The 19,266-nt window shown below is 46.9% G+C and overlaps 2 protein-coding genes across 3 annotated transcripts in view; both read left to right on the forward strand.

Moving 5' to 3' along the window:
- Positions 1-1,536, forward strand: part of LOC140387028 (fructose-bisphosphate aldolase C-like) — a 38,163-nt gene extending 36,627 nt beyond the window's left edge. The window contains exon 9 of the mRNA XM_072470004.1: positions 734-1,536. Within this exon, the coding sequence (XP_072326105.1) occupies positions 734-829 (96 nt within the window). The 3' untranslated portion in view covers positions 830-1,536. The remainder of the gene's footprint in view (positions 1-733) is intronic.
- An 8,253-nt stretch (positions 1,537-9,789) lies between these two features.
- The window catches only part of pigs (phosphatidylinositol glycan anchor biosynthesis, class S), a 58,212-nt gene continuing 48,735 nt past the window's right edge, over positions 9,790-19,266 (forward strand). For both annotated transcript variants that reach the window (XM_072470007.1, XM_072470008.1), the window contains exons 1-3: positions 9,790-9,868; positions 12,412-12,551; positions 18,925-19,039. In XM_072470007.1, the coding sequence (XP_072326108.1) occupies positions 9,853-9,868; positions 12,412-12,551; positions 18,925-19,039 (271 nt within the window). In that variant the 5' untranslated portion in view covers positions 9,790-9,852. The remainder of the gene's footprint in view (positions 9,869-12,411; positions 12,552-18,924; positions 19,040-19,266) is intronic.

Here is a 19,266-nt window from a genome sequence, read left to right on the forward strand (position 1 = left end):
GAAATTCCCCTCCAGGTCACTCACCACCCTTACTTGGAAATATATTACCATTCCTTCACTGTCGCTGGGTCAATATCCTGGATCTTCCTCCCTAATAGCACTGTGGGTGTATCTACACCAAGGGATTGCAGCGGTTCAAGAAGGAAGCTCACCCCCACCTTCTCAAGGGCAATTGGGGATGGGCAACAAATTCTGGCCTCACCAGCGAAGTCCACATTCCCTAAAAAATAATTAAAAGAAAATGTTCGATGGGTTGAATAATCTACTCCTGCGTAGCTGCTTTGTTGCTCCACATAGCAGTATCTGCGTCTCAAAAAGCAGCTATCCCAAAAGCAGCTATCCCAAGTGTAGGAGCTGTCATTTGATAATTCAATAGGTTTCTGTTTAACAACCAGACCATTTGGGCTTTACCGCAAGAAGCTGCCATCCCCCTTTCCAGAGTTTTGAGTTGAAGGAATTTTAAAATGCAGTTAGACTTGTAAAGTCCAGTGTTGGCAACACAAGGATGAGAATTTTAAAACAGAGGTGTTGCCCACCAGACCAAGAGTCAGTGTATATCAGTGACTATAGGAGTAATGGTGACTTTGACTTAGTGTGAGGAGCCATGGGGACAGTGATGTGATCAGGGCTCCTGCTTTTAGCCGGTACAGTTCTTTCTTTGGTGTTTATGGTTATTTTCTATAAAGCCATAAAAAATGTATTTGAAGCATAATAATCTGTTTTCATTTTTTAGGTTAACAGTTTGGCTTCTCTCGGGCAGTATGAGACCAGCGGCGAGAGTGATGGTGCAGCTAGCCAATCTCTCTACGTAGAAAATCATGCCTACTGAAAGGAAGCCACGAGAAAATACAAATAATAAAAAAGGAATGAAAAAAGTTTTAAATTCTCATTCGGCTTCTCGTGATTTGCTGACCCACAGCCTCTGCTAACCTTGTATATCGTCCCCTCACTGCCTGCATTATTTTGCTGTGTGGCTGAGATTTAATCCTTGGGAGTGCTGATAGCAACACAACATGCTCCGTATCCTCCTGGGGTTCCTGTAGTTTGACTTTGCCCTCTAATGGCTGTACTGCAATCTCAAATATCACAAATGTTATTTCATTTCTTCCCTGAAAGAATTTAAGATGTTTTAGTATTAGCTGCCTTGCCCCTTTATCACCTGGGCTTGTGGTGAACAACTAATTTTATTCCCTGAATAACCACTTGTAGGTCAGAGCTTAGCTTCACTTTGCCTCTTCACGATGTGAATGTGTTGCTGTGGCTTCCAAAGTGAGCATTACAATATAGGAGGTGACTGTACACAAATGTATAACAGTAATTATAACGTAACGCAAGTCAGAATTGGTTCCATGCAGTGCTCTTGTGATCTCTCCCTGCCCCACAAGAGAAATCCACTGTCGATATATTTTTGTGTATTCAGAATACTTGCGATTACATGGGAGCATTGAGTGTTGTGTTCAAAAGTATTTTGTGATATATATATTGTACTCACTCCACATCTTCTGATGAATAGTTACAATAAAGATATTGACAAACTCTGCTGTCTCATTCATTTAAAAATAGGTTTGATTCTATATCATTCGGGTGGAATCTTTCCCCAGTAACATTCCCTTCAAATCTGACATCAGCAACCCTCTGGCCTCTCTAACTACCCTCTCATCTCTAGCCATTCCTGCTTCTGTCTTCAGAGTCCCTTTTTAAATCCTTCACTCCAGTCCATGTCCTGTATGCAGCACTTGAACAGCCCTAGGCCAAGCCCCAATTTAATCTTCTGACCATGGTACCTTCCTTGATCTTCATGTGATATACTGACCCATGCCAATCCTCTATGTAGAAAATCATGCCTATTGAAAGGAAGTAGTTTCTGGGGCAGGTGTGGCATGTACATGTGGGACAGTCTGCACCTGAACCAGATTGAAACCAAAATCCTTACGGATGGGTTTGTTAGTGTTGCTGGGAGGAGTTTAAACTGTTCCAGCAGGGAGAGGGGACACAAAAGCATTACTACAATAGGGACACAATATACTATGGTAAAAGGAACCAAGACATCGGGCGTTCAGCCATATTGAGTTCCAAGAGAGTAATGCAAGGCTGGGTGGCCTCCACTTTAATGCTCGGAGCATTATAGGAAAGAATGAGGAGTCAAGGGTGTGGATTGACACATGGAATTGCAATATTGTTGCCATCAGATATGGTTCAGGGAGGGGCAGGGCTGAGCTCACCATTCTGGGATATAGGATCTTCAGACGAGACACGGGAAGGTGTAAAAGAGGAGGTGGTGTTGCATTATTAATGAAGAAGTCAGTCTTCAAATGAGGCTTTGTGGATAGAGTTTAGGAATAAAAAGGGGGCTATCGCATTGTTGAGAGTATTATAGGCATTCGAACAGCAGGCAATAGAGGAGCAGATATGTACACATTCACTGAGATGTGTAGAAATAATAATGATGGTCAATTATAGTAGGGGATTTCAACTTTGTCAACATTAATTGAGATAGTCATACTGTAGAGGTTTTCGAGGGGGTGGATTTCTTGAAATGTATTCCGCAAGCTTTCTTTGTCAATATGTAGAAGGTCCAACAAGGGAGATGTGCTGTATCTAATTCTGAGGAACAAAGCTGGACAAGTGTTCGAAGTGGCAGTGAGGGAGCATTTTCGAGATAGTGATCACAACACAGTATGATTGTGCATTATGGAAAAGGAAAAAAGATGGTCTGCAAAAAATAGTTTTGGACTGGGGAAGGCAGATTTTATTAGAATCAGGCAGGATCTGACCAAATTAGACTGGGAACAGCTTCTTGTGGGGAAAAATCTACAGCAGAGTAGTGGGGCGTGCAAATTGAAATGGGGAGAGTGCAGGTCCAACATGTTCCCTTCAGGATGAAATGTAGGAGCAACGAGCCCAGAGAACCCTGGATATCTAGGAATATTGGGGATTGGATCAGAAAGAGGCTTTTAGCAGGTACAAAGGGAACAAATTGGAGCATAGGAATTGTAGGGTGAACTTGAGAAAGCAATTCGGAGAGTAAAGAGGGGACATGAACACATTGGCGGGTTGGATTAGGGAGAATCCCAAAATATTAAGGGGAAGAGAATGACCAAGGAAAGAGTAGGGAACAAAGGGGTAATCTGTGTGTGGAGCTGAAGTACATTGGTAGGTTGTTAAATATTCACTCGTGAGGAGGATATGATACAAAATCCAGGGAAATGGACTGTGATGTTCTTGAGCAGTTTGACATAGGGCGTGAGGAGGTTTTAGCAGGCTTAAAAATGGACAAACTCCAAGGTCTGGATGAGTGCATCCTCGGCTGCAGTGGGAAGCAAGGGAGGAATTTACGGGGTTCTGACCCAAATTTATAATTCCTCTCCCAGGGAGATCCAGATCGCAACCCCTCAAAAGAGTCTGTTAAATCTCGCGAGACATTTCAAGCTCCGCGAATCTCGTGGCAGGCCTCTCGAAAGTTTCAATGGCCTCATTCCGATAGCAAGTTAAATTAAATAGGCAAATAAATACAACAGGCTATCCACTATCTGACTCCCAACACCCCCCCCCCCTCTCTAAACACACATACAGACAGAAATGAGGGAAATGGGTGGATGAGAGGTAAATAAAATATAACAAAATAAAAGGATAAAGGATGACTTTACTTTCCTGCTTAAGTTGGGAAATATTAAGCTGAGTCTAGCTCGGAAACGCCGACCCATTAACTTTCATTTTAAAGGGTGGCACAGTGGTTAGCACTGCAGCCTCACGGCGCCGAGGTCCCAGGTTCGATCACGGTTCTGGATCACTGTTGAGTGGAGTTTGCACATTCTCCCCGTGTTTGTGTGGGTTTTGCCCCCACAACCCAAAAATGTGAAGGGTAGATGGATTGGCCATGTTAAATTGCCCCTTAAGTGGAAAAAAATGAATTGGGTACTCTAAATTGATTTTTAAAAACGTTATTTTTTAAGGTTCGGCCTTCAGTTGGGTACGCACTTTTCCTACAGCTTGAGATGGTCTTCATGAAGTCAACCAGTGGAACCAGCTGGGCACCTTGGCAGTACCAGGCTGGCAGTGCCAGGGTGCCACCCTGCCCAAGGGCATGCAACGGGCGGCCTAAATCTCCTGGGAGTCCCCCCACAAGGGCCATTCCGTCTGTTCGTAGTTTGTAGAGACCAGGACTGAACGGCACATGCTCAAGGTCTCTGAGGCGAAGGAGATAGATCCCATGCCTCGGGAATCTGAACATTAAAGTGAGACTAGCTGTAATATGCAAATTTGCTAAAAAGTGACCCCCCCCACAATGGACGGGGTTTATATCGTAATGTCTCGCGAGATCACGATAGATCTTCGGAGGCGTTGCAAGCAGGGTAGATTCCGGGAGCGGGTTCTCCCGGCTTCTATTGGCTATGCTGTGCTGCAGCCAGCTGCTTTTTGGGTGCAGTGTGGCCGTACAATTGGGCCTTTAAAGTCAGCATCATACCACCCATTCATGAATGGTTTAGCCAAAAGGTTTGTCCAGTCCTTGAAGCTTGCACTGAAAGCTTCCAAGGACCAAGGTTCATTTCATCACCGTGGGAACAAGGTTTTAGCAACATACCGAAATACACCACATGCAACTACACAATGTTCACTAGCTTTACGGTTGATGAAAAGGAAGCCAAGGACTACCTTTGATTTACTCTTGCTAGTGGAGACATCTGACATAGTCGGGCAAACCAACAGTCACTGATCTTGAGACAAGGAAGTTCTCAAGGAAACGCTCGTTGCAACACTGAGAATAAGTGTTAACATGCAGCTACACAAGTCACAAGAAGTGGGTCTCTGCGATGGTATTGGCTCAGATTGGTCCAATATCCTACATGGTCCAAAGGACAAATAAACGCGTGTGGAGATGTCATGCAGATAAATTATTGTCAACACGTGTCAGTGTGCCAGAGCCAGGACTACCTCAAGAGGCAACTGTCTCCATCCCATCTGACTGTGTAACTTCTAGTTAATCTACCGAAGATTGCACCCGAAGTACCTGCTACTACTCGTCTTCCCTTGGAAAAAGAAACTAACACCTTCCAGGGTTGCGACATCTACTGGAGAATCAGAAAATACATCTAAGGTCAAGAACAAAGTCCCAGATATGCACAGGCAACCAGCGAGAGGTAGATGCCCACCTGATCATCTATCTTACTGACTGTGTCATTACAATGTAATAATTTGATACCTGCTATTGAATATAGAAGTAAATGACTATGTTAAAATACTAGTTAGTAGTTGTGTTGGAAATCCCAAGTAAAGGGGTAGGGAAGATATACATGTGGGTTATTGTAGTTGTGTGCACTGTTTCTTTAAGAAGGGAGTCATGTGTTACACAATGTTATATTGCAGTTATCATGTTACTTATATTTTTATTTCTTTGATTTGTAAGGGAAAAAATTGTGTTTGAAAACTTTAATAAAATATATATTTTTTTAAAAGGGAGTCATGTGACACACGTGACATCATCGGCCACCTCGCGGGCTTTTTCCCTTAGTCTAGTACCAACCCTTGTACAGTGAAGAACTATCTAATTCTGTTAATCTTGCATTCAACCCACATGCATCAACAATATTTATTTTGTACTGTTAGTCCAAAGATAGAAGTACTTGCTAGCATGTGGCACTGGGTATGATGATAAGAAATTGTTCTATATATTGCATTTTATATTGCAGTAATATTATTAAAAGCCTGGGTTAAGGTCTATATTTGTTGCAGTAATATTATTAAAGAACCTAGGTTAAGGTATCCAGACTGTGTCTGCTAAAGCTGTAATTAAGGTGTCGCAAGAGTGAGGTAATTATCCATTCCAACCATTTACGTGTGTGATGAATGTAGGAAATGGTTATACATATCATATATTTGTTGCAGCAATATTTTTATAAGTCCTGGTATAACAGACAGGCAGGTGGTGTGTCTGTAAAAGATGCAATTAAGTCATCATAAAAGTGGGTTAGTCATTGATTATTACCATTTAATTATTCACCTATACAATGGACTTTTGTTTATAGAAAAAAGGTTCTCTGGGATTTAAATAATTGAGGGGGTTAGCCTTAGTAAGATGGTCATAAGACAATTAATGGGCTAGAATGAAATAATTAATGGGAGGACCCACAACTGTAGCAAGCAGTTTAGCTTTTACTCTGCCGAAGACAGAAAGACTCGCAGCTTTTGTCTGAAAGGGTCTCTCTCCTTTGCTGAAAGCATCTCTCTACACAGAAGGACTTGCACCTTCCCGTACCAGCCTCCCTGAACAGGCGCCGGACTGTGGCGACTAGGGGCTTCATTTGAAGCCTACTTGTGACAATAAGCGATTTTCATTTCATTTCATTGTGTTTGAAAGGGTCTCTTCTTTGCTGAAAGCAACTCTGCACAGAGGACAGAGGTTTCTCGTCCAATTTGCTAACATACATTGGGGTGTGGTCCGGAACAGTAACACCTGTTTATTTATAGGTGAATAATGGAATATTGTTTAGATTTGGACAGTTCCCTGGGGTGTAGATAATTTGAGGGATGGTGTTGAGAACAGAGAACAAAGAATCAGCCCTTGGGTCTGCGCCGGCCATGGTACCTGCCTAAGCTAAAACCATTTGCACTTACGGAGTCTGTATCCTTCCATTCCCACCCTATTCATATATTTGTCTAGATGCCCTGTAAATGCCGCTATCGTACTGGCTCCCACCCCCTCCCCAGACATATATTTACCACCCTGTGTAAAACACCTGCCTCGCACATCTGTTCTAAACTTTATCCCACGCACTTTAAACCTATGTCCCCCTGGGACTTGACTCACCTACCCTAGGAAAGAGCATCCGATTGTCCACTCTGTCCATGCCATTCAATTTTGCAGACCTCTATCAGGTCACCTCTCCAGCTCCATCAGTAAGAACAGACTGATTTTATCTAACCTCTCCTCATAGCTAATGCCCTCCATACCAGGCAACATCCTAGTCAACCGCTTCTGTAACCCTCTCCAAAAATTTCACACTCAAAGAGCAGCTTACAATTACACCGTAAACACTACTACTCAATTTCCCATTAAAAACAAGCATAGACCTCAATCTATCTTACTGTGGGAGAATTGCAGACTCAGCGACAGAAAGGTCAGAATTCAACTCCTCTCTCCAGAAACCTTTTCCAAAAACTGCCTCTAAAACTTTTCAAAATGTCTCTCTGCATTCCTTGGCTCCACCCAGCAATGACCTCATCACCCAAGCAGGCTGCAAAGCACATTAACTCCCCAGGGACTTCCCAGTCACACCACAGCCCATTAGTCCAGACTGAAAAACACATCCCTTTGTCAATTTCACCTTCATGCTGCAAGTGATAATTCCCCAACTGCTTCACTGCAATGCTGACAACAGAACACCCTTCCCAGGCTGTTTCATTGTGATGCTGACTGCAGGACATCGTTCCCAGGTTGTTTCACTGTGATGCTGACTGCAGGACTCCATTCCCAGACTGCTTCATTGTGATGCTGACTGCAGGACTCCATTACCAGGATGCTTCATTGTGACGCTAGCTGCAGGACTCCATTCCCAGACTGCTTCACTGTGATGCTGACTGCAGGACTCCATTACCAGGATGCTTCATTGTGACGCTAGCTGCAGGACTCCATTCCCAGACTGCTTCATTGTGATGCCAATTGTAGGTCATCATTCCCAGACTGCTTCATTGTGATGCCAATTGTAGGTCATCATTCCCAGACTGCTTCATTGCAAGACAATTGATTATGGTCGGTCAATCATCTCAGCCCCAGGACTTTACTGTGGGAGTTCTTCAGGACAGGCGCTATCCTTAACCAAAGTCATCAATGATCTTCCTCCATCGCAAGGTCAGAACTGGGGATGTTCGCTGATGATTGCCCTAGACATTGCTGCCGGGCTCTCTCAACAGTTTAATAATAATCTTTATTATTGTCACAAGTAGGCTTACATTAACAGTGCAATGAAGTTACTGTGAAAAGGCCTTCTTTGCTACATTCCGGCGCCTGTTCGGGTACACAGAGGGAGAATTCAGAATGTCCAATTCACCTAACAGCACGTCTTTCGGGACTTGTGGGAGGAAACCGGCACCCGAAGGAAACCCACCCAGGGGAGAATGTGCAGACTCCACACACTGACCCAAGCTGGGAATTGAATCCAGGTCCCTGGAGCTGTGAAGCAACTGTGCCAATCACTGTGCTAGTGCCAGACCTTCCAACAGCACCGTAACAGCCTCTCCGAACAGGCGCCGGAATGTGGCGACTAGGGGCTTTTCACAGTAACTTCATTTGAAGCCTACTTGTGACAATAAGCGATTTTCATTTCATTCATTTTTTCACCCCCCCCCCACCCCACCCCTCAACCCATCAGCAATGAATTAAGGAGATATTCTGCAGACTTATTGAGACGTAGAGTTCTCTGGGGGATTGACAAAGTAGATGCTGAGAGGTTGTTTCCTCTCGTGGGAGAGTCAAGGGACAGAGGGTGTAATCTCAGAGTGATGGGCCACCCACTGAAGAGAGGAGGAGGAATTTCTTTTCTCAGCGGGTAGTGAATGTATGGAATTATTTACCACAGTGAGCTGGGTCGTTAAGTATGATGCAGACTGAGATAGGTTTTAGCAGTGAGGGGGTGCAGGGGGTTTAGCAGTGAGAAGAATGCAGTGGTGTTAGCAGTGAGGAGGTGCAGGGGGGTTAGCAGTGACGGGGGTGCAGGGGGCTTTAGCAGTGAGAGGGGTTTAGCAGTGAGGGGGTGCGGGGGGTTAGCAGTGAGGGGGTTTGGCAGTGAGGGGGTTTGGCAGTGAGGGGGTTTGGCAGTGAGGGGGTTTGGCAGTGAGGGGGTGTAGGGGGGTTTAGCAGTGAGGGGTTGCAGGGCGTTTAAGTGAGGGGGTGCGGGGTTGGCAGTGAGGGGGTGCGGGGTTGGCAGTGAGGGGGTGCGGGGTTGGCAGTGAGGGGGTGCGGGGTTGGCAGTGAGGGGGTGCGGGGGTGGCAGTGAGGGGGTGCGGGGGTGGCAGTGAGGGGGTGCGGGGGTGGCAGTGAGGGGGTGCGGGGGTGGCAGTGAGGGGGTGCGGGGGTGGCAGTGAGGGGGTGCGGGGGTGGCAGTGAGGGGGTGCGGGGGTGGCAGTGAGGGGGTGGCAGTGAGGGGGTGCGGGGGTGGCAGTGAGGGGGTGCGGGGGTGGCAGTGAGGGGGTGCGGGGGTGGCAGTGAGGGGGTGCGGGGGTGGCAGTGAGGGGGTGCGGGGGTGGCAGTGAGGGGGTGGCAGTGAGGGGGTGCGGGGGTGGCAGTGAGGGGGTGCGGGGGTGGCAGTGAGGGGGTGCGGGGGTGGCAGTGAGGGGGTGCGGGGAAGCGATGATCGGGTGGGACCTGACTCGATGGGCCGAGTGGCCTCATTCTGCTCCTGTATCTTGTGGTCTGGCGGGTGGGGGCATTTCTTCGAGCGCTGGTTTCCCGCATTCACGCAGCGGCCGCCCCGGTTCCTCACCTCCCGCCTGAGCTGTGCCGCCGGGCCCGGCGCGAGCGCCGTGGGTCGCATGCTCAGAGCACCCGCCTCCAGCCAGCGGGAGAGTTGAACGGAAGAACCCGGATGCGGCCGTTCAACCGCTTCCGGTCACGCGCTTGGTCCCTGGAAACACGCTTTGGCTCCGCCCCCTGCGTTTCGATTGGTGCAGGGCGGGGGAAGGGGCAGGCTGATTGGTGGGTGGGGGCAGGCTGATTGGTGGGTGGGGGCAGGCTGATTGGTGGGTGGGGGCAGGCTGATTGGTGGGTGGGGGCAGGCTGATTGGTGGTTGGGAGCAGGCTGATTGGTGGGTTGGGCTGTCACTCCAGCCGTACTTCCGTTGTCAAGGAGCTGAGGCAAGATGGCGGCGGCGGAAGGTGTGAGGAAGCTGCTTTTACCGGGGACCCACACTGCTCGTGGCCGAGGCTGGAGGCCAGGCCTCATTCTGATTGTGATCGTGGTTCCGTAACGTGAACCATTTCCCTCAGGATCAAGCTCAGCAATGCCCAAAGCGGGTGGCGGGGAGGACATTCACTTCCTTCCGCAGACCGGCCCCAACATCACCCAGCGTCAAACCAGCGCCTTGCTGGCCTTTCCCCTCTGTCCCAAACCGCCACTCAGCCCCCCCACTGCCCCACCGAGTTACCCACCCTCCGGGTCCCAAAATAACACCGCACTTGCCAAATGGGCAGCAGAGCGAGAACAAATCCAACCACCACTTTATTTTGTTTGATTATTTTATTGGGAGAGGCTGTGGCCCCTCATCCTGGGGTGTTAGTAAATCTGTGCCGTGGGGTTTAATCACACTTTCATTCTAGGGGATAACACTTGTTTTTTACTCAGTGGCTCCTCACGGTAGTAGCATAAGTATGACCAGATCGCACTGAAGTTTCATCTTGATGTTCAATATTGCTCCAAGAGAAATAAGCACAGTAGCAGACATACAGTCATGCGCCTATTCTGCTGTTGAGTTAGTTTTATTGTCATGTGTACCGAGTACAGTGAAAAGTATTGTTCTGTGTACAGCCCAGGCAGATCATTCCATACATAGAGAAAAAAAAGAGGACATATGATAAATATACAATGTAAATACATAGACACAGGCACCGGGTGAAACATAAGAACTGTCATACTACACTGTAGAGAAGATGTGTGAAGTGTTCAGTCCATAAGAGGGTCATTCAGGAGTCTGGTAACAGTGTGGAAGAACTGTCATTGAATCTGTTAGTGCGTGTTCTCAGACCTTTGTATCTTCTGCCCGATGGAAGAAGTTGGAAGAATGAATAACCCGGGTGGTTGGGGGGGGGGGGGTGTCTTTGATCATGCTGCCTGCTTTCCCAAGGCAGCGGGAGGTGTGACAGAATCAATGATGGATGGGAGGCGGGCTTGTATGGTGGACTTGGCTATGTTCATGATTCTCTAGTTCCTTATGGTCTTGGGCCGAGCGGTTGCCATACCAGGCTATGATGCAACCAGATAGGAAGCTTTCTATGGTTTATCTGTAAAAATTGGTAAAAGAGTCATTGCGGACACACTAAATTTTCTTAATTTCCTGAGGAAGTATACTCTATTGTGCTTTTTTGGACGTAGCGCATGGATGGACCAGGACAGGTTGTTGGTGATGTTTACACCCAGGAATTTGAAACTGATAACCATCCCCTCAGCACCATTGATGCAGACGGGTGTGTACAATACATCGCTTCTGGAAGTCGATGATCAGCTCCTTAGTTTTACTGACATTGAGGGAGCGATTGTTGTCACTACGCCACGAGGTTCTCTATCTCCCTCTTGTGTTCCTACTCAGAGGAGATGGTGCCGGATAGAGGCGACTGCGAGCTCTCCCAAACAGATCCACTTTTTACTTAACTTATACTTAATGATCTGTTGAGCTGCTCGCAGAAAAATACTTTTCACTGTACCTCGGTACACGTGACAATAAACAAATCCAATCCATTATTCGAGATCCGACCCGTTAAGGTCATGTCATCAGCAAACTTGTAGATGGAGATAGAACTGAATTTTGACATCAACTCTACTTTCCTGCCCAATCCCCATATTTCTTGTGCCCCAGAGCCCAAAATTCCATTAACCTGTGCTTTGAACATACACATGTCTGAGCATCCATAGCTGTCTTGGAGAGACAGTTCCAAAGATTCACAACCCCTGAATGAAGAAGTTCCTCCTCATCTCGGTCTGAATTATCCAACCCCATATTTGGAGTCTGTGCCTCTTTGTTCGAGACTTTCCAGCAACTCAAAGCAATCTTTCAACATGGACACTGTTAGGGCAGCACCGTGGCGCAGTGGTAGCACTGCAGTCTCATGGTGCCGAGGTCCCAGGTTCGATCCCGGCTCTGGGTCACTGTCCGTGTGGAGTTTGCACGTTCTCCACGTGTTTGCGTGGGTTTCACCCCCACAACCCAAAAGATGTCCAAGGTAGGTAGATTGAACCTGCTAAATTGGCCCTGAATTGCAAAAAATAATTGGGTACTCTAAATTTATTTTGCCCCCTCTGAATCTTCCACGTTTCAATAAGATCATCTTTCATTTTTCTAAAATACAGAGTATAGGCCAATCTCCCAACCTCATTGTAGCACATTAATGTAGTGAACGTATCCTGCACCAACAGTATATTATTGATTAATGTTTAAATGGTGATGCAGAACATGGGGAACAGGTTTTAGATTTTTATGATCATGGACAAATGTTTCTCTAATGATGGGAAAATCCGAAGGAGTTTCATCTCCACTAACTAGTTCAATTCTAGCACTGAAAGGGAGTTGCGAAGAATATTAAATATTTTGCAGAATTTTTTTAAAATCTTGGTAAGACTGCTTCAGAGAAGCCTTGCTACTCTGTAGTTAATGTTTTCTAACTAAATTGCTGAGTTTAACAACCCACAAATCTTTTTGTTTCCTCAGAAAGGTCCCGAGGAAAGTACTCTGCCAGCTGCATCACTGTGGTGGTGATATTGCTCGGACTGCCTCTCTGGTGGAAGACAACAGAGACGTATCGTGCCTCGCTGCCTTACAGCCAGATCAATGACCTAGACATTCTATTGGTAAGAATTTATTTCAATGACAGTATGCTGGGCTTTGTAGGAATTTCTTCTATCCAAGATTACTCGTCCTGTGGAATTCTTTACCTAGAAAGCTATAGTGGCTGGGTTAAGTATGTTCAAGGCTGAGATAGACAGATTTTTAATCAGTGAGGGAAACAAGGTAATGGCGATAAGGTGGGAAAGTGGAGTTGAGAATTATATCAGATCAGTCATGATCTCATTGAATGGTGGAACAGATTCAATGTTCTGAAAGGCCGACATCTGCTCCTACGTCTTATGACCTTATGACAGGTGTCTGGGCCATACTTAGGGCAACGTATGTCATAGAATAGAGTTTTAAGGCCCTTCGGCCCATTGGGTCTGCACTGACCATCAAACACCTAACTATTCTAATCCCATTTTCCATCACTGGTCCGTAGCCTTGTATGCAATGGCATTTCAAGTGCTCACCTACAACCAGGAGGACGGTGCCTTCGGAAAGTTTGACAAGACCTTTCTTGTGGAATTCCGCACCTGCATATACCTGAAGCCCTCCTCACGCTGGAGCCCATACTTCACCCCCAACTCCTCCACGCTTGCAAACCGACACTCCAAAAATACGTCCTTCATCCTTTTCACCTCTTTCTCGTCCCATCCCAGGGATCTTGCATCCACCCTTCCCGGCTGAAACCCATGATTCCCTCTTATCGGCATCACCCTTGACACTTGATGTGCTGTCGAAATTGCCTCAAATCTTCAGCGTGACCATGACCACAGGACTACCTGAGTACTTCCCCGGGACGAACGGGAGCGGCGCCGTTGCCAGCGTCTGTATACCCATCCCTATACAGGAACCCACTTCCATCCGCACCAATAAAAGCCTCCGTCCCTCTACTCCAGCCCTGCACCTTCTCCACATTCACCGCCCAGTAATAGTGTAACGAGTTCGGAAGGTCCGACTGCCACCCCCTTTGGGGCACTGCCGTCCTTAACCTAGCTACCTTCCCTGCCCACACAAATGACGAGACCAGTCTGTCCACTCCTTCAAAGAATGGCTTTGACAGAAAAACCGGCAGACACTGGATCAGAAACAGGAACCGCGGCAAAATGTTCATTTTTACTGCCTGCACCCGACCTGCCAGCGACAAGGGGCGACTATCCCATCACACCAATCCCTCCTTCACCCTCCCTACCAGACTCGTTAAATTCAGCTTACAAAGAATCTGGCAGAGAGTTGAACTGTCTTCTTAAATAAAAACAGAAGATGCTGGGAAAACTCTTTCTTGTGTCAACCCTGGTCCAGTGATAGGAAACTTCCCTCCAAATCAGAGCATTGTGGATTTAAGTATTCCTCCAGATATAATCGAGGCTGACGCATTAGTGCAGTCTAAGGGAGCACGACACTACCAGAGGGGACTCTTTCAGATGAGATATTAAACTAAGGCCTCATTTCTGCTTATTCAGATGGATGTAAAACATTCCTATTCAAACAAACATAGAAAATAGAAGCAGGAGGAAGCCATTCGGCCCTTCGAGCCTGCTCCCCCATTCATTATGATCATGGCTGATCATCAAGTTCAATACCCTGATCCTGCCTTCCCCCATATCCCTTGATCTCTTTAGCCCCAAGAGCTATGTCTAATTCCCTCTTGAAATCCCACAATGTTTTGGCCTCAACTACTTTGTGGTAGCGAATTCTACAGAACATGAGGAGTTCTTCCTGGTGTCCTGGCCAACATTGATCTGATTTCTATTTGTGAGACCTAGCTGTGCACAAATTAGTTGCTGCATTTCTCCTACATTAACACAGAGACTACACTTCAATGCTTGGTTGGCTATAAAGTGCTTTGGGACATCCAGCAGTGGTACAAAACATATTGAAGGGGAGTAAATTTTCAAAAAACTTACTGTAGGGAGTTTCCAGCTGAATCCAGTCAGAGTGAGGACAGAGTGACTGCTGGGTAAGTAGTAAAGATTTAAATTGTTTGCGCAGGCCCATAACAGCTGATTGCTGTTTTTGTGTGGGGCGCAGTGGTTGCTGGTTAAGTGTTTTATTTTTATCTGTATTTAAGTTGGGCAGTTTCTAAACCCTAAACCCTTCCACCTCCTTTAACCTAAGGGGTAGAGTGAATAACAGGTAAGCTCTTTCTTTTTCTTTTTTTATCTACGGGGGATGGCAGGGAAGGTAGTGCAATGTTCCTCCTGCAGAATGTTTGAGGTGAGGGACGCCGTCAGTGTCCCTGCTGATTTCATCTGTGGGAAGTGCACCCATCTCCAGCTCCTCCGAAACCGCGTTAGGGAACTGGAGCTGGATGAACTTCGGATCATTCGGGAGGCAGAGGTAGTTATAGATAGAAGCTTCAGGGATGTAGTTACTCCAAAGAATAAAGATAGATGGGTTACGGTGAGAGGGGCTGGGAGGAAGCAGTCAGTACAGACTTTCATAAAATTTACAGTGCAGAAGGAGGCCATTCGGCCCATCGAGTCTGCACCGGCTCTTAGAAAGAGCACCCTACCCAAGGTCAACACCGCCACCCTATCCCCATAACCCAGTAACCCCATAACCCAGTAACCCCACCCAACACTAAGGGCAATTTTGGACACTAAGGGCAATTTATCATGGCCAATCCACCTAACCTGCACATCTTTGGACTGTGGGAGGAAACCGGAGCACCCGGAGGAAACCCACGCACACACGGGGAGGATGTGCAGACTCCGCACAGACAGTGACCCAAGCTGGAATCGAACCTGGGACCCTGGAGCTGTGAAGCAATTGTGCTATCCACAAGGCTACCGTGCTGCCCCCAGGCCAAGGATCCCCTGTGGTCGTTCCCCTTAGTAACAAGTATACCGCTTTGGATACTGTTGCGGGGGGGGGGCTTACCAGGGGTAAGCCATGCGGTACAGGTCTCTGGCACAGAGTCTGTCCCTGTTGCTCAGAAGGGAAGGGGGGAGAGGAGTAGAGCATTGGTCATTGGAGACTCCATAGTTAGGGGGATAGATAGGAGATTCTGTGGGAACAAGAGAGACTCGCGGTTGGTGTGTTGCCTCCCAGGTGCCAGGGTCCGTGATGTCTCGGATCGTGTTTTCGGGATCCTGAAGGGGGAGGGGGAGCAGCCCCAAGTCGTGGTCCACATAGGTACCAATGACATAGGTAGGAAAAGGGATAGGGTTGTAAGGCAGGAATTCAGGGAGCTAGGGTGGAAACTTAGATCTAGGACAAACAGAGTTATTATCTCTGGGTTGTTACCCGTGCCACGTGCTAGCGAGACGAGGAATAGGGAGAGAGAGGAATTGAACACGTGGCTACAGGGATGGTGCAGGAGGGAGGGTTTCAGATTTCTGGATAATTGGGTCTCATTCTGGGGTCGGTGGGACCTCTACAAACGGGATGGTCTACACCTGGACCAGAGGGGTACCAATATCCTGGGGGGGAAATTTGCTAATGCTCTTTGGGAGGGTTTAAACTAGTTCAGCAGGGGCCTGGGAACCTGAATTGTAGCTCCAGTATACAGGAGGTTGAGAGGAGTGAGGTCATGAGTAAGGTTTCAAAGTTGCAGGAGTGTACCGGCAGGCAGGAAGGTGGTTTAAAGTGTGTCTTCTTCAATGCCAGGAGCATCCGGAATAAGGTGGGTGAACTTGCGGCATGGGTTGGTACCTGGGACTTCGATGTTGTGGCCATTTCGGAGACATGGGTAGAGCAGGGACAGGAATGGTTGTTGCAGGTGCCGGGGTTTAGATATTTCAGTAAGCTCAGGGAAGGTGGTAAAAAAGGGGAAGGGATGGCATTGTTAGTCAAGGACAGGATTACGGTGGCAGAAAGGACGTTTGATGAGGACGCATCTACTGAGTTAGTATGGGTTGAGGTTAGAAACAGGAAAGGAGAGGTCACCCTGTTAGGGGTTTTCTATAGGCCTCCGAAAAGTTCCAGAGCTGTAGAGGAAAGGATTGCAAAGATGATTCTGGATAGGAGCGAAAGCAACAGGGTAGTTGTTATGGGGGACTTTAACTTTCCAAATATTGACTGGAAACACTATAGTTGAGTACTTTAGATGGGTCCGTTTTTGTCCAATGTGTGCAGGAGGGTTTCCTGACACAGTATGTAGATAGGCCAACGAGTCTTAGGATGCATCGGATGGAGAGGAAAACTGCAGGGGATGGGCACAATGGAAATGTGGAGCTTGTTCAAGGAACAGCTACTGCGTGTCCTTGATAAATATGTACCTGTCAGGCAGGGAGGAGGTGGTCGAGCAAGGGAACCTTGGTTTACTAAAGCAATCAAAACACTTGTCAAGAGGAAGAAGGAGGCTTATGTAAAGATGAGACATGAAGGTTCAGTTAGGGTGCTCGAGAGTTACAAGTTAGCTAGGAAGGACCTAAAGAGAGAGCAAAGAAGAGCCAGGAGTGGACATGAGAAGTCTTTGGCAGGTAGGATCAAGGATAACCCTAACGCTTTCTATAGATATGTCAGGAATAAAAGAATGACTAGGGTAAGAGTAGGGCCAGTCAAGGACAGTAGTGGGAAGTTGTGCGTGGAGTCCGAGGAGATAGGAGAGGTGCTAAATGAATATTTTTCATCAGTATTCACACAGGAAAAAGACAATGTTGTCGAGGAGAATACTGAGATTCGGGCTACTAGACTAGAAGGGCTTGAGGTTCATAAGGAGGAGGTGTTAGCAATTCTGGAAAGTGTGAAAATAGATAAGTCACCTGGGCCGGATGGGATTTATCCTAGGATTCTCTGGGAAGCTAGGGAGGAGATTGCTGAGCCTTTGGCTTTGATCTTTAAGTCATCTTTGTCTACAGGAATAGTGCCAGAAGACTGGAGGATAGCAAATGTTGTCCCTTTGTTCAAGAAGGGGAGTAGAGACAACCCCGGTAACTCTAGACCAGTGAACCTTACTTCTGTTGTGGGCAAAATCTTGGAAAGGTTTATGAGAGGTAGGATGTATAATCATCTGGAAAGGAATAATTTGATTGGAGATAGTCAACACAACACGGTTTTGTGAAGGGTAGGTCGTGCCTCACAAACTTTATAGAGTTCTTTGAGAAGGTGACCAAACAGGTGGATGAGGGTAAAGCAGTTGATGTGGTGTATATGGATTTCAGTAAAGCGTTTGATAAGGTTCCCCACGGTAGGCTACTGCAGAAAATACGGAGGCATGGGATTCAGGGTGATTTAGCAGTTTGGATCAGAAATTGGCTAGCTGGAAGAAGACAAAGGGTGGTGGTTGATGGGAAATGTTCAGACTGGAGTCCAGTTACTAGTGGTGTACCACAAGGATCTGTTTTGGGGCCAGTGCTGTTTGTCATTTTTATAAATGACCTGGAGGAGGGCGTAGAAGGATGGGTGAGTAAATTTACAGATGACACTAAAGTCGGTGGAGTTGTGGACAGTGCGGAAGGATGTTACAAGCTACAGAGAGTTAACCTGGTGTTGTAAGACTTCGTACTGTGCTCACCCCAGTCCAACGCCGGCATCTCCACATCAAAGTTACAGAGAGACATAGATAAGCTGCAGCGCTGGGCTGAGAGGTGGCAAATGGAGTTTAATGCAGAAAAGTGAGAGGTGATTCATTTTGGAAGGAATAACAGGAAGACAGAGTACTGGGCTAATGGTAAGATTCTTGGTAGTGTGGATGAGCAGAGAGATCTCGGTGTCCATGTACATAGATCCCTGAAAGTTGCCACCCAGGTTGAGAGGGTTAAGAAGGTGTACGGTGTGTTAGCTTTTATTGGTAGAGGGATTGAGTTTCGGAGCCATGAGGTCATGTTGCAGCTGTACAAAACTCTGGTGCGGCCGCATTTGGAGTATTGCGTGCAATTCTGGTCGCCGCATTATAGGAAGGATGTGGAAGCATTGGAAAGGGTGCAGAGGAGATTTACCAGAATGTTGCCTGGTATGGAGGGAAGATCTTATGAGGGAAGGCTGAGGGACTTGAGGCTGTTTTCGTTATATAGAAGAAGGTTAAGAGGTGACTTAATTGAGGCATACAAGATGATCAGAGGATTGGATAGGGTGGACAGTGAGAGCCTTTTTCCTCGGATGGTGATGTCTAGCACGAGGGGACATAGCTTTAAATTGAGGGGAGATAGATATAGGACAGATGTCAGAGGTAGGTTCTTTACTCAGAGAGTAGTAAGGGCGTGGAATGCCCTGCCTGCAACAGTAGTGGACTCGCCAACACTAAGGGCATTCAAATGGTCATTGGATAGACATATGGACGATAAGGGAATAGTGTAGATGGGCTTTAGAGTGGTTTCACAGGTCGGCGCAACATCGAGGGCCGAAGGGCCTGTACTGCGCTGTTATGTTCTATGTTTTCTCCCACAGATTGCAAGATTAAATTGTACACTGAATGTGATTCATGGAATGGTCTGATGTCCTTTACAGCTTGACATTAGTGTGCCCGTGGAAGTGGTCTTTGCGAGAGGCACACTGACTACAGAACAACAGAAAAAGCTACTGCCACAGACTCAGTTTAGCCAGAAGGTGAATCAGCTGGACGGTGAGCAAATATAGCAGTAAATTTAAAGTTGCTGCAGCACAACAGGAAGGGGTGGGTCCCTCGGGTTCTGTGTTGATTGCAATAGCGCCAATTTTTGAACAAATAAGGAAACATTTGTCCGCACTATCTATAACCTGTTCCCCATCGCATTATTGTGCTGTGCAAACCAGGAAGGCAGCAAGTTTTGGTTCTGTGGTTTGTGCTATGATCACAGTCACAAACAATCA

This window comes from Scyliorhinus torazame, chromosome 12, assembly GCF_047496885.1.
Source record: "Scyliorhinus torazame isolate Kashiwa2021f chromosome 12, sScyTor2.1, whole genome shotgun sequence".
NCBI classification, from domain to species: Eukaryota; Metazoa; Chordata; class Chondrichthyes; order Carcharhiniformes; family Scyliorhinidae; genus Scyliorhinus; species Scyliorhinus torazame.